This window comes from Artibeus jamaicensis, unplaced genomic scaffold (genome assembly GCF_021234435.1).
Source record: "Artibeus jamaicensis isolate MK-2021 breed Jamaican fruit bat unplaced genomic scaffold, CSHL_Jam_final contig_548, whole genome shotgun sequence".
NCBI classification, from domain to species: Eukaryota; Metazoa; Chordata; class Mammalia; order Chiroptera; family Phyllostomidae; genus Artibeus; species Artibeus jamaicensis.
In genome coordinates this window covers 13699726-13714272 of record NW_026521883.1, presented here as the reverse complement: position 1 = coordinate 13714272, position 14547 = coordinate 13699726, and the positions used below count along the sequence as shown (strand labels likewise).

The window sequence follows — 14547 nt, the reverse complement described above, 5'->3', positions numbered from 1 at the left end:
TTGCCCCACAATTACAATACATAAAATGATGTGTGTTTTGGATAGACTAGAAGAAAACCCAAAGACATGGAAATAATACCATTAGGGTAGTACTGTTATGGTGAATAATTCTTAATTTACTTCTTTAATCTTTCTGGTTAAGATAATACTGAATCAAAAATAAGTACCAACCTTCTCTCTCCACACAGGCTTTTTTGGGTGGTTCTATAAAGAAAATTACCTGGTTGTGTCTAGACTCTAAGGAAATAGACTCCAATCCACCATCGAGGTTTGGTGGGAAAGCCTGATTAGATCGTGACCAGAAAATCTAAATTCCGGCACCAGCTCAGCAAAACCTAGCGCTGAGACTTTGGAAGTCATCTAACCCTGTGGCGCCCCCGCCCCCAGATCTCTGCGAGTCAAGCGGAAGGATTTAGGACAGAATTCTTAAGCTCTCTTCTGGGCTCCCTACGATGTAACACAGGATTATGAAGTCCTGTGAACGGATTTTTAACAAACACATCAGAAATGAGAACGTGTAAGAGAGTGTGGCCCCCTGCAGAGTAGTTCTTACTCCTGGAAGGATCCGCTTCCTCTTTGGCCTCCACGGCCTGTTCTACGCGATACTGCCCATCTTTTGTAGGGCCCGTTTGTCCTCCATTGAGGCAGAACGTAAGTTCTAGAACAGCTGAGAGGAACTGGGTGCTAATTCTGATGAGTAAGATGGGTGATCAGGCTGAACACAAACATTTTAGGTCATAAAGGAAGTTGAAAAAAAAAGATAAAAAAAAAACGACCATTCTAAAGCGCTTCGAACAACGTTAATGACGTTGTTCCCACGGTGGCAGCTCGGAAGGCAGGGCTGACAGATGCACAGTGTAAGTTCCACAGCTGGCCACAGCCAGTGTCACCGGTTTAGGGAAGACTCTCGGAGTTCTATTTCTCTCCAGTGTGGCTGTCATAAAGATATGTAAAAAACCAAAATACTTTGCTAGGATGCCGGAAAACCTTTCATCTCTGCCAAAACAAATTCTGAGGTTGAAATTCAAAACATAATTTGTTTACCATTATTACAGAATGTGCTTATAAGGCTGAGATTTTTTGAGATGTTTATTTTTAATACCTTTGGCATTTAACCTTTAACCCCTTGTTTGCTGTGTAAATATTTAGTCTCAGCAAGGTAAAAAAAAAAAAGATAAAAACTCACCAAGGAGAAACTCATTTTAATCACATATTAATAAGAACGTAAGTTGCTGCATCTTTGTCAAAACAAAATAGTAGATGACTCAGACTTGGAAATCCATGATGGTACATACTTTCCATATATCCCAATATGAAGCCTGTAACACCTCATCCTTGTACGGAGGTTTCAAAATGTTTCTACTTTTTGAAGCTGACGAAAAAAGCCTCCATAAGTTCCTACTAAGTAATAAGACTCAATCCTCTCCTCATCAGGAAACGCAAAGTACCACAGGTTCTTTTTCATATAGTCTCACGTGAGTTTATGACATTAACATTAAATACAGGAGCAAAAAGTTACATTCCAAGTCCCATTTACCAAACTGTTAATTATCTGGCCCCAAGAATAACCCCTGAAAATAGACCTTGAATTCATGAGATTGGGCTGGGAAAGGACCAAGAAAAGAGGTGCCTTATACACTATTGGTGGGCAGGGTATATTTTCACTGGAGGAGGGAGTTGACGGGTTAAGAAAGAGAAGTTCAATTTATAGCCAGCACTCACAAAACTATCTCACTGGTGTTTAGATAGCTCCAAATAGTGGCAGCTGGATACTAATTTCCCCTGTTTAATAGCTCAGGGATTCCATGGACCTTGGCACTAATTGGCTCTCTTAAGGGAAACCCAGTGGGAAGGCGTTGATTTATCAATAAAAACCTAACAGCACTGCTGGCCATGGGGCTAAAGTTTAGACATTCCTCCTGATGACAGAAAGGAAGGAAGTGCAGTGGCTTGCAGGCCCCCACTTTGACCTTTACACTGGAATGGCTGCAACAGCCGACCTGTAGGTGTGTGCTTGGCCTCTCCCTGATGATCGAAAGAACACTTAAAAATTGGCCAGTCTGGTATAAAAATCTGGATTTTCAGCTTCTCTTTAAAAAAAGACAACTTGGTAACATGGTCAATGTAACCATGGCTGAGGGTCAAGTAATGGAGCCTCTTTAGATGGGGCATACGTTTCATATTTACGCCCCAGAGGCCAACCTCACTCCATCAAAACCTATCCCGACCTCCGTAGACATTTGAGTTTGCAACCACTGATAGAGCTGAGATCCCAGGCAAAACGATGGAGGAGATGGTTGTCAGCTTCTGCAAATGCCTGCTTGTTCCACTTTTCCATCCTTCTCCATTCACCGCCCCACTGGGCTTCCATCCCTGCCCTGGGCTGGCCAAACAGTTCCCACTAGGCTGGCCTACCCACAATGCCCCTAGAAAATGTCCGGGACTCCAAATCTTTCCCTCACCCCTCTGCCTCCATCAAAACTTCTTTGCACTTTATCCTGTTCCTTTCTGGGTTTGTTTTGTCTTATTGTGTTGTTTTGGCCAGGAAACTACTTAGCAGTCTGATAAACTAATTAGAGGGAGTGAACTAGGTTACCTTCCCAGAGAACATATTTGAAATGGATTCCAGACTTTCTAATACATGTCATGCCTTCAAGACTCACAGAAATTTATCTACCTTATAGTCGGCTATCCATCAGATTTCTAAGTCCATAAGTCTATTTCTGTGTATTTTTATGTGTAATATATCCAGCTTACCCACAAGAAACATGTAAGCAAGGACAAGGGGAACATATCTTGAATATATTCTGAGGTGATAGCCAATTCATATTTACTTAAATATTTCAGACTATCTTAAGTCACAGAGGACCTATGAATCATAATTTCTGAGTCCAAAGTACACAGCAGAGTTATAACTTGGGTTCTAGTCCGTCAGCAGTACAAACTGATCATAGCCACAAAAGGAGAGCGTCCTTTGTGGACAATGAAAAAGCCAGAGTCTATGAAGGAAACCTTAAAAACTTAAACCTTGACTTTAATTGAAGTCGAAACAGATTGTCATACCCTAACATACACAAAATTATAAAGACATGAGAGATTTTTTTCAATTCTTCAGGTCTCCAAAAAATTTCTATTGCCTGCTAGTGTTCTTCATTCTCCAAAGATGGAGAAAAGTATCCCAAAGTGAGTTTTCAGAAGGAAGCTATCAGGTCCATATAAACTGTACATTGTATTCCTAAGTCTGAAAACGGAAATCTTCCTTGTGAGTCACAACTGAATGGGTCTTGGCTGGGCCTTGGGTACCTGGGGAGAGCCTTCCTAATGGAGAGCTGCCAGACTTCCTAAAAGGCCATGAACAGAGAGCGACAGAGAGACAGAGAGAGAGAGATCTCCACTGCACAGGTGCTCTTCCTTCTCCCTGCAGTCCAGCCCAGGGTCTGGTGAATTCTATTCTCCAGGCTAGCCCTCAGCCACACCCACGGAGAGCAATGCCCCTTCTCTTCCGCTTCTGAGCAGCTGAGGAATGCAGCTGGGCAGACCCAGACAGATGTGAGGCCTCATTTGGCTTAAAGGGGTCTCATATAAACAGAAAACATCATAACTGAGGTTTCTGCCTATTTAAGAGGCTAATGCTCACCCTGACCAGTGTGGCTCAGTTGGATGGGGTATCATCCTGCAAAGCAAAAGGTCATGGGTTCAATGCCCCATCAGGGCACATGCCTGGGTTGCGGGTTCAGACCCCATGGCAGGGTCGTGTAAGAGAGGCAACCAATGGATATTTCTCACCCTCTCTTTCTCCCTCCCTTCCCCTTTCTCTAAAAATAAATAAATATTTTTAATAAAGAGACTAATGCTCTGTTGTGAGGCAACTTCACGTATTTAATAATGTGTATTAAATAAATACACATTATTTAATTTTTAAAGCCAGTGTAGAAATTATTTGTTAATTTTTGCCAAATTACTCTAGATCCAGTAGATCGAGCGATGGCACATCTCCTATTTCAGGAGAGCCAGCTGTTTCAACTTTTCTGTCAGGGAATCCTGGCCTCAGCAGCCCTGTCCGATGCCCACATACTGTCCAGGCAGCCCATCCGCGCAGAGGGCAGGGAAGCCACCAGCAGGCAGGCAGCACTCAGGCCTCCCGCACATACTCGACACAACTCTGGAGACCACGGCCTTCCTTCAGGGTCTCCTCTACGTCCATTCGCCCAATCGGCTACTTCCACAGCAATGGGGCCAGCAGAGCACCAACTTCCCCGAGTCACAAAACAAAGTAGTACCCTAGACTAGCTTTTAGTCTGCCCAGCATGAAAAAATAAGTTAACTAAGGGAAAGTTAATTTTCTCAAGGTATCACTGGCTCAAGTATTTAAATTCAGAAAGATTCTTTAAGCACTTGACAAAAATGCATTGATTGAGAAATACTGAACCATGGAAAATAATTATAGCAATCCTAAAGTACTAGGACTATCACATTGCTTAAGTTTAAGTGGCCAATTAGGCAGTGGCCCCATTAGGTAGCTCCACCCAGACAACGCACTCAGTGTAAGTAAATGGTTCTTTATAGGGGTTCCAAAAATAATTTAGGACAGACTGATTCTTAAACCCTAAAACTGAAAGAGGAAATTTATTTAGAGGTCAAGTGTCCTCTTAGGTAGGGGCAAAGGTAATGTAATTCCTTTGAACAAACTCAGCACTAGGTCAAGTGCTGCTTTTGAGTTTTGTATGTAGGTTCCGATGGGCCTTGGCTGCAAGTCCCTCAGGCTGGTCACGCGGGATCGATTTTTGCAGTCGTGCTGTTCTGGTTATCATTTTTACTTATCTCCACTTTCACAGTCATTAACAAACCAAACCAACCAGAAGAGGACCAGTTAGTTCATCCACCTAAGCAGGACTGTTTGAAAAGAACCAAGCGTGGAAACGATGAAGCTTTGCGGTAGAATTTTATCTTTTTTCTGTTGATGGACTGCCAGTCGCTTCTAAATAGAGTCCTTGCTTTTGTGCTTCGGAAAGTAAAGTACACCAAAGCCCAAGGGACGCGGTAAGGTTGCTGGGGGCGGGGTGGGGGTGAGGGGAGTTGGGGCGAAGGAGGAAAAGTCTAAAAACGCGTCCGAGAAAAAGCCAGCCACTTCCAGGTATTCCCAAAGTGCCAACGGAAAAGGAACAAAAACCTCGACTTCCTCCCGTGCGAACCGTTCACCGTACACCCGAAAAGGGCCAGTCACCTCGCACCGGGGAAGGGGTGGAAGTGGGGGTGGGGGTGTTTACTTCGCCTCTTGGGCTCCAAGACCCCCCAGGCCCGCTCCGCTCCTGGTCCAGGCCAGCGACCCACGGAGCTGCCCTCGGTCACTTTCACTCTCGGGTGCCTGCCCTCCGCCAGGTGGTCGCCCTACCTGGCGCGCCCGCCGGCCTTTGTGCTGCCCGCGCGGTCCCAGCCAGCGCGCCGGGGGCCACGGGACAGTTGCGGGCGCGAGTCGGGCGGCGGCCGCGCAGAGTGGGAGAGGCAGGCGGTCCGCTCCGGTGCCCGCGGGCGGGAGGGGCGTGCGGGGACCCGGGGGCGCTGCCGCCGGCTCCCGCGCCTACGTGCGGGCGATAAGCGCCCCGGCCGGTGGGACCAAAGGGGGACAGGAGGCTGCCCCGTCTTGCCAGTAGAAAAGAAAGGGACTCGCTCCGAGGACCGTGCCCCTGCACACACGTCTCCCCACACTCCAGCTTCCGACAGCTGGCAGCCATCGCAACCCGGCCGCAAAAAGTTTCGCGACGCCGAAAGCGACTTGAAGAAAGTTTTCCTTGGCCCCTCACTCCTTCTCCCCCAGTCCCTAGTTAAGGAAAGCAGCAGGAAATACGAGATCGCGACGTGCCCACTCCAGCGTCCACCTTCTCCTCCCCTGGCCTGGGCAGCGCGCCCAAGGTGGGTGCCCAGCGCCGAGGCTTCCCGCCCCAGCCCAGGCTCGGGCGTCCCGGACGCCGCGCGGCCAACTCACCATGGTGACTCGCGGCGCGGTCGCGCCTCTGCCGGGTCCGGCTGCCGGGGAGCTGGGGCTGCTGGCACGCAGTCGGCTGGGCGAACTTCAAAAGTTGGTTCCCTTCGCCAGAAACAGGCTCTCGACACCCAAGCACTCACAGGAGCCAATGGGAACCCTGGGGGGACTCCATCCAGACGGGATCTCTAGGTGAGGGCGACGCGGAGGCTCCTTAGCAGCGGGAGCGCGCGCTGCCGCGCGCCGGGGTCCACTCGGGCCGGGAGCCCCCCGCCCGCCTAGGTGAGTCCGCCGCTCTCGGCGCGTCTGCCCGGCTGCCCTGCCTTGCTCCTCTTTCTTCGGCCACTTACTCCGTACTCCTCTGGCTGAGCCTCGGCTCGGGCAGGGCAGTCTGTCCATAAATGGAGAATTCGGTTCGGGCCTGGCCAATCAGGGGTTGTTTTCGGCGCGTCACTCCTCGGGGAAAGCGCAGCAGCCAACAAGCTCGGAGCTGCTGGAGTTTCCAGAGCCCTCTGGATGCTGTAGTCCTCCGCGCCGGGCTCCGAGCGGCGCCGCGGACCCCTGGCTCCCGGGTGCCGGACCTGAGCTGTCAGGAAGAAAACTGGGAGAGAGAGGTAAACCCCTCCCTTTTTTTTTTCTTTTCAACTCGAAAGTTAGAGTAGGTGTAGCTTCCAAGCTGAAGTGGTATGATTTTCCCATAACTTTTTTTTTTAGAAGGAAATATTTTTATCATCATAAAAGATCAGAGTCGTGGCAGCAGCCCAAAGGAAATCCTTTTTCTTTCCGACGTCTGGATTGTGAGGAAAGTCAAAAATACCATTTCCCCCACGCCTCCTTTTACCTGAATTTCCTTAAAAAACAAAGGAAGGTTTTGGCGGAGGCTGGGGGGACGTTTGATGAAGGTGCACGTGCACTGAGCAGAGGGACAGTGGAGACAGAGATGCGGAGAATGCCCCGTCCAACCTCAGTCAACCCGCATCTGCTGAGAGCAATTAGCAGGACGATCAGAACTGTAAAGGTACCTTATTCCAGAGAGAGGAGTTTCAAGAAATCAGATGGCCACTGGGGAGAAGATTGGGTTGGGGGACAAGCAGAATCCTGAAATAAAGGTCAAGAGTCTAATTTTACTGTTTGAAAAGTTCGGGAAGTAATCTCGGTGAGTCACAACAAGATTGTGCTCCTGGGGTCTGTGATAAGCTTTGAAAACTGCAGGGCACGGAAACACTATGAAGCCTGATGATTTACCGATTTACTTTAAGAAATGTGGTGGTAGCGATTCACTTGAATATAGGATCCTAAAGTTGGAATGGATGTTTAAAATCATCTTGTTGCCCTGACCGGTGTGGCTCCGTTGGTTGGAGCATCATCTGGTAGAAGATGGAAAGGTCGCCAGTTGGATTCTGGTCAGGGCACATACCCAGGTTGCAGACTTGATAGCAGGTCAAGGCTCCTACAGGAAGGCAAGCAACTGATGTTCCTCTCTCCCCACCCCCATTCTCTCTAAAAGTAATGGGGGAAAAAAGCATCTAGAATGGGTAAACAAAAAGTGTATTAGATCCATACACTGGAATATTATTCGGACATTAAAAAAGAAGGAGCTACTGACACATGCTACAATGTGGACGAACCTTGAAAACATTAAGTGAAAGAAGCTAGTCACAGACTACATAGTCTGTGATTCCACTTACATGAAAGGAGAGAGTGGAGAAAATCTATAGAGACAAAGGGAATTAGCCATTGCCAGGGGCTGGGAAGTGGGGAGGAGGGAATAACTAACTGCCACTGGGTATGTGTTTTCATGTCGGGGCAATGAAAGAGTCAGTGGTGATGCTTGCACAACTTTGTAAATATAAAGGGTGAGTCTTACAGTGTGTGAATTATGTCTGTCCTTCAAAAATTGAAAGAAAATCATGTTGACTACATTCCTGTAGTAATCATCCACACAGTTAGGCAATAGATAGAATTAAATGCCTACTATATAGGTCAGCAAGGCAACTGTGAGCGCATTGGCCTCTGTCTCCTCGGAGCTTGATTTTAGAATGAGAGAGAGAAAAGATAAATTCTAAAACAATAAATAATTATAGAAAAATACAAAAATAATGAGAAGCCATGGTAGTCGTATGTGAGCAACTGCCATACTTGGAGCTATACTTCAGGTTACAAAGCTCATCCGGTCGTGGTCTGCAGTACAGACTGTAAGGAAAACAGCGAGACATCTGTCCAGCACTCACTGTGTGCTAGGCATTGCTGGGTACATACCGATGTGATCCACCAAGTTCACAGGCAAATCTAACTCCATGTCTCAGGGGGCACGCTAGCTTCAGGATACGATCAGGCGTTTTAGGAAGTGATAATCAGAGGTTGCTGAGAGGGGGATTTGCAGTTACCAGCACAAGAAACACTGCATAGGTTGAAAATAACACATTGTCCAAGCCACCATCCAGCACAGGGTCACCCTGGTCAGTAGTTGGGCTGGCATGGGCTTCAAGTGACACAGATCAAGACATAGTTGTTTTCCTTCAAGTTAACCCAGGGATACAGTGAGACACCAAAAGTCACCTGGTAATTCATCGGCAACCTATTAACCTTGGATTTCTCTAAAACTACCTTGACACCATTTATCAGTTGAGTTTTTTAAAAAATGCTTACTGTTATTTGCCCTAGTAATCTCTTTCCAGTTTGAAGAAGTGTTACCAACTCTAGCAAGTAGGACTTTGATGAAGATCTATGCTTGTATTTGTTTTTCACAATTTCATAATAAAATTCCTTTCCAGATAGATGTATAAATATATATTAATTTTTGTGTCTAAGGAGTACTCAGATTATGGGATTTATTGACACGTAATCCTGAATTTGACGTTTTCCTTTTCCACTTAACTAGCTGTGAGATCTTAATTCCTGAATTCAGTTCCCTATCTGTGAAGTAGGTGGCTGTGACTACACAAGAAGTGTGTGTGAGTGATCGACAAGTGTTGGTTCCTTTCCCCTTCTCCTGTGCTGTGTGTTCCTAGGTTGGAGATTCCAACCTGGGTCCCAGGGGGAGATCCGACACACTGTGGCACCTGGATTGCACACCACGTGGTGGGGGCTGTTTGTGTGTGCCCTCTTCTTTGAGGAGAGTTAAGAGCTTTCATTACATTCTCAAAGATGCCATAAATACCCAAACACTTGGAGCCACAGCTCTGGGTCCTATTCACTTTGCCTCGCTGGGTCTTTGTGTCTATCATGGCGTTTTTCTTCTAATGGGGGTTAGAACTCAGTCTGGTGGTATAAGGGCGGAGGTGCAGCTTAGATTCTCCAAGCACCACTCACTAATTTAGTCTGAACATAGAATAAAGTGTGAGATCATTCGGCAGAGACTATGATCCAGGGAGAACTCTTTGAAGCCCAGCTTGTTCCATTTCTACCTTAGGGAGGTACATGATCAGTTTTGGCTGAGGTGATGAGAAGTTCCGGTTTTCCTGGGAGAGCCCTGCTTTATGCCATTATCCCAGTGAGATGACTAACTGCACCCCTCCTGCATTCCCCAAAAGGCCTAGTTGGAATGCCGAATTGTGGTTAGCCTAGAGTTTTTACCGAATTCACCCCCACCAAAATATTTTTAAATGAAAGTTTTTCATATTTTCTTGATTTACATCTAGTTTCCAGAGCATTCGATAATACACTACCAGATAGCTATTCTTATTCGAGGTCATAGTGGCAATGAAGTCGACTTTTGAAATTGTAAAACTCATTCTAGACACATGATGGAGCTAGTCAGATGGGCCTTTATACATCTGTTGGCATGATTAACTGCATTTATCTGGGGCTGAATGAAAAAGAAAAATATTTTTTTAAAAAAGCAAGATGGAAACAAAGCACAATTTCTCATAGAAATCCAACAGTGGAAAAAAATCACTGCTTATACATTTTGGAGAACAATCAGTAAGATGATAAAGCAATGAAGCTAGTTTCCATGTCAGCACCATAAAAGAACATTCAAATGAATTTACAATAATACAACTAAATAAAAGTTTGTTATTGGGAAAGTGAGACCAGAAATGTTTGACAAGACACTGAGAAAAGGGAAACCTGTATCACATCAAAGTGAAATGTCCTAGGTGATCATTTTCTACTGTAACTGGCATCATTTATCAGGTTCAGTGGGTGTCAGCTACTTAGCTCACTGTGCAATATATCCTTTAATCTTCCATACAACCCATTAACTTTATTTATAGTTAATAAACTCAGTAGAGAGTTTCAAGTAATTTGCCTCAGCTATCACTCAGCTACCATGCATCAAATCTGTGTACTGTGTTGCCTGACTCTGAAGCCCAAACTCTTACCCTCTAAGCAGTAACTTCGTAGTTGGAAAGTGTATCAGAAGAAGTTTTTCTTACTGCAGGGCCAGTATGAATAGAAGACACCAACCCTATGTCTTCACAATGTGCGTGTCTACACGAGCATTGAAACCCTGGAAGCCTCTCCAAACCAGGGCTCCTAGAAAAGTTCTTGCTGTTTTATAAGAATTACATTTGTGTAGAGAATTTAACTCAACTTTAAACATCTTTGTTCTTCACCTAATATGTTAATATTGAATTGTAAAAAGGATATTGCAGAGAATTTTCAATGGCTCTCTAATATCATATAATGCTGATTAATTTAAATTTTTTTGTGATAATGTAACAACTATTTTACTGAAATAAGGGAACCATTTTTACCAAAATAAAGGAACAGAAATATTCAGCTTATTAAATGCATGTTTATATACATTTGTTATATTTTCTCTGATTTAAGCCAGTATTTTTTCTTCCAGTTTCAATTTGATTTTTTACATGCAAAAGATGAGCCCTGACCTTTCTCTGGTTTTAAGAGTGATTAAATAGTGAGTGACACTACTCAGTGTTCCGTGACCCACCCAGCAGCGAAGTGTCCCACAGAAGTGAGCTTTGCAGAGGTCCAAGTCTCCAGACCATTTCTGTGTCCACATCCTGCTCTTCTTTCTCCTTGCTGTCACTTTGTGCCACCTGATTGGATTTTGCGTATTCTTGTAAGTCATCCTTAAAATTCGCTGGAACAAGGCAAGGCATGCATAAATAAATACATGCATTAAAAAAAACTTAAACATAGCAAATAACTGCACGAATCTTATCTTATTAAAACACCAAAAATTTTTTAACTGGAAGGAAAATTTTTCTGAAGTAAACAGTAGGTTTCGCTGCCTTTAGAAAATATGCTGAACGTCAAGCAAGCCTGGGCCTGAAGATCAGGGTCGTCCAGGTAAAGACCAAGTACCTCACAGGGTTGTCCTGAGCGGCAGCCTGGGGACTTCTGGGTGGGACGTCTGTTGGCCAGTATACTCCCTGGACCCCTGTATCTGTAGAGTCCTCCTGTCTTTTTGTTTGTTTGTTTGTTTGTTTGTTTGTATAGGGTAGTTTTGTCTTCTTTTTTTCTAAGTTTATATTCTCCATGGTCAGAGACTATTTATCCTGCTATCTGCTGCTCCTGTGTAGTCTTTTTTAGGAACAAGAAGCAAAAAAAGGGGGGGTAGAAGGGGCACCTGGGCTGCTTCATTAGAAAAAAAATTTAAAGGAATATATGCCCAGGAGCCCAGGGCAAGCAGAACACAAAAGAAGGCAGGGCTGCACAAGCTCTTTGTCCTTTTCTGGCTTTGTGGCTTCTCTGCATAGATGGACGTTCTCTGTCCCTTCCGGCTTCCCCCACCTACTGATAGTGGCCCCTCCTTCCACGACTTCAGCTTGCAGAGGGTCTTTAGTTTGTCATCATCTTGACTTGGGCCCCCAAACTACCTTTGAGCAATACTGCCCATAGCTGCCTGGAAAGTTGCCTCCTAGTTTCTTGAGTCAAGGTCCAGAGAGAGAAGAGGAGGGAGAGAGAGAAAGAGAGAATCTGGCTCACCCAGTCCAACCTTGCACTCCACCAAACCACACCACCCAGGTCACAGGTCGCTAGCAAGCCATGGAAGGATCTGATTGAACTAGGCGTGTGTACAGTCGCATTCCAGGCAAATGTTGTCATAGGGTTGGTGTCTTAAAGCTACTGCCCCATTAAAAAGAGATGGTGAATAAGAACAGAATCTCTGAGGAGGAGACAGTGCAGGCACTCCAGATTTGGGTCACTTGACAGTTTGCCAGCTGCATCTGTCTAAGGCCTTAATTTACACATTGTCTTGGCGAGACTGTGAGGGCAGTTCCATTTGCCTCTTCAACAGAAAAAAAAAACAACGCATGGGTTTTGAAACAACCATTGTCATTTCAACTTCATCATCATGCACCTATAAATGTATTTGTACGTGTAAGGTATGGCATATGTTTTGCCTTTATTACCATGTACTTGTAAATGTGTTTACATATGCCTATAAATATGTGTGTATACACATACCTGTGTGTTTAAGATGACATTTTTCCAGATTCCACTACAAACACGTGGGGAGCTTTACTATTTTAAATAGACTTTACTTTTTAGAGCAGTTTTAGATGCATGGCAACCCTGGGGGGAAAGCACAGAAATTCTCCACATACTCCCCGCCCTGATGCGGGCACAGCCTCCCCCGGTATCAACAGAGGGATTTGTTGGAGTGGCCTGTTTCCTGGTGCTGGTGCGTGTGGTCAGCAGGGCTTCTGCACCACGGCCGGTTCACTCTCCACCGCAGCAAACATTTCCCAGGCACGGACGCAGGCCCTCGCAGCTTCCCATCCCCCTGACACACACACACACACACACACACACACACACACACACACGAGGGCTTCCTGCTGTCCTGCACAACATGCTCCTGAAAACACACACCAGTGTGAGGTGTATCAAATTCAACAGCAGATGTGTGGTTTTTAAGGAGAGGTTTTTATTTTCAGAGAGCTAAAATACAGTCTAAAATTCCTGATCGTGCCTTGTCTCTTAGATCTAGTCTGAATCTAGAATGCCCGCATTTAGTAGCTGTTCTTTTAAATTTGGGCTTCCCCATGCCAGCTGAGCAGCGGGCCATCCAAAGTCCGAAAGGCAGCTTTCTGATTTGGATGCATCTGTGTGTGCCCCTCTGTGATTCATGAATCCTTTTTCTTTATCTGTAAGAGCAGGTAATGATAGTACCTCCATCATGCATTTCTCACATAGTACTGTGAGAATTTGGTAAATGAAGTCCTATAAAGCGGTTAGAAGAGTGACTGATGTAGTTCTCAGTACAAGTGGTCATTATCAAGGCTGAAGATTCACCACCTTCTGCCCACCTGATGATCTTCTCTGTCTCTGTTGTTCTAAGTGTAAGAGAACTACACTTCTCTTTACTGGTGTTTGCATTTATACTTCTTCCCACGTTTCACTAATTTTCATAAAGCAACAAAGCTAAATGCAACTTAGTTGGAGCATAGCTGTTCAATGCCACTTGGTTGACAGAGATGGAAGTGAGCTGAGAGCTGAGCCGGCAGGAAGCGTGCCCATGAGATCAATACAATGTTCCTTTGTTACCTGGCTTTTTGCCTGATGCTGCATCAGAAAGATGGCTCAGGTGCATTAATGTGTAGTGTCCTTATCTGTGCAGAAGTGAATGCACACGGGTCAAGGGCACCCGGAGGATGCTTTGTAAAGGTGTTGGTAACAAAGGAATTCTATATTGGACCAAGAATGTGATTCTAAAAGCAGCTCCTCTAACTTAAGTACAATTTTCCTCCAAATGGCATAAAATGGATACAAACGTGCACTTATTTAAAGGACTTGAGTGGATTGGAAAGTGCGCTCTAGCACATAAAAATATACCCAGCTATCACAAATCCTATCCATGTAAATTTGCCCTAAAATAGTATCCCAACTCCAATTATTTTTTTAATAACTATTACTTAAATATTTCATTAAAGGTTTTTTTCCCCTTAATTTCTATGTTTAAAAATTTGGAGTGGGCATGAGAGTGGTGGCTGGGGTGGGACGATGCTTAGGAATAATTTATAAAGAAATAGAAGTAACATTTTTTCCTTGATAAATTTCCATGTAGCGTTGTTATTTGAAACCATTCTCCTAGGCACCTGGCAGGAAAACAGAACAAAACATCAGAATAAAAAGTGACTGTGTTACCAGAAAGGGGCCTGGCCTGGAGCAGGCGTGCGGGGGGCCAGCTGTAGTGTGTGTGTTCTTGACTTTGTGTAGGAAAGATATCACAACACGAGCCCAGGTGACTAGGAAGGTATGTTTATTAAAGCTGGGAACAGTGCAACAAGGACAGGCCTAGCATAGAAGCAGCAGGAAAGCCCAGGCTGGGCCACGGTAGCTCTCTGGGAAGTCAGAGAAGAGGGGTCTTTGGGACCTGCTCAGGGGGTTAGCCTGGGACAGCCTGCAGATGCCATGGCCTTAGAGGTTAGGAGACATGTGCCTGTGAAGACAAAAATGGGAGAAGAGGAGAAAGAGAATGGTATGGGCTGCTCCCCGGAGGGAGAGTACGTGCTGGGTCTTTTGTCTTGAGGCTTTTTTTTCTCTTTCTTGCCAGAGGGAAGCTTAGGGAAGTTCCCAGGGCAGCGTTTTAGTGGAATATTCAGCAGTTCTCCAAGGTGTGCCCTTTTAGGGCCAGGTCTCCAACTGAT

General features: G+C 45.3%; 2 protein-coding genes across 4 annotated transcripts in view; one reads left to right on the top strand and one right to left on the bottom strand.

The window, feature by feature from the left end:
* MYO1E (myosin IE) overlaps positions 1-6380 on the bottom strand; it is a 206054-nt gene extending 199674 nt beyond the window's left edge. Inside the window, exon 1 of one of the 2 annotated variants that reach the window (XM_037151034.2) lies at positions 5984-6380. Coding sequence is in view for 1 of the 2 variants with exons in the window: in XM_053670099.1 (XP_053526074.1) it covers positions 5984-5986 (3 nt within the window). In the remaining variant the exon portion in view is untranslated. The remainder of the gene's footprint in view (positions 1-5983) is intronic. The other variant, XM_053670099.1, reaches the window with a different exon arrangement.
* Positions 6381-6490: 110 nt separating this feature from the next.
* FAM81A (family with sequence similarity 81 member A) overlaps positions 6491-14547 on the top strand; it is a 127960-nt gene continuing 119903 nt past the window's right edge. For both annotated transcript variants that reach the window (XM_053670101.1, XM_037151026.2), the window contains exon 1: positions 6491-6594. The gene's annotated coding sequence lies outside the window, so the exon portion shown is untranslated. The remainder of the gene's footprint in view (positions 6595-14547) is intronic.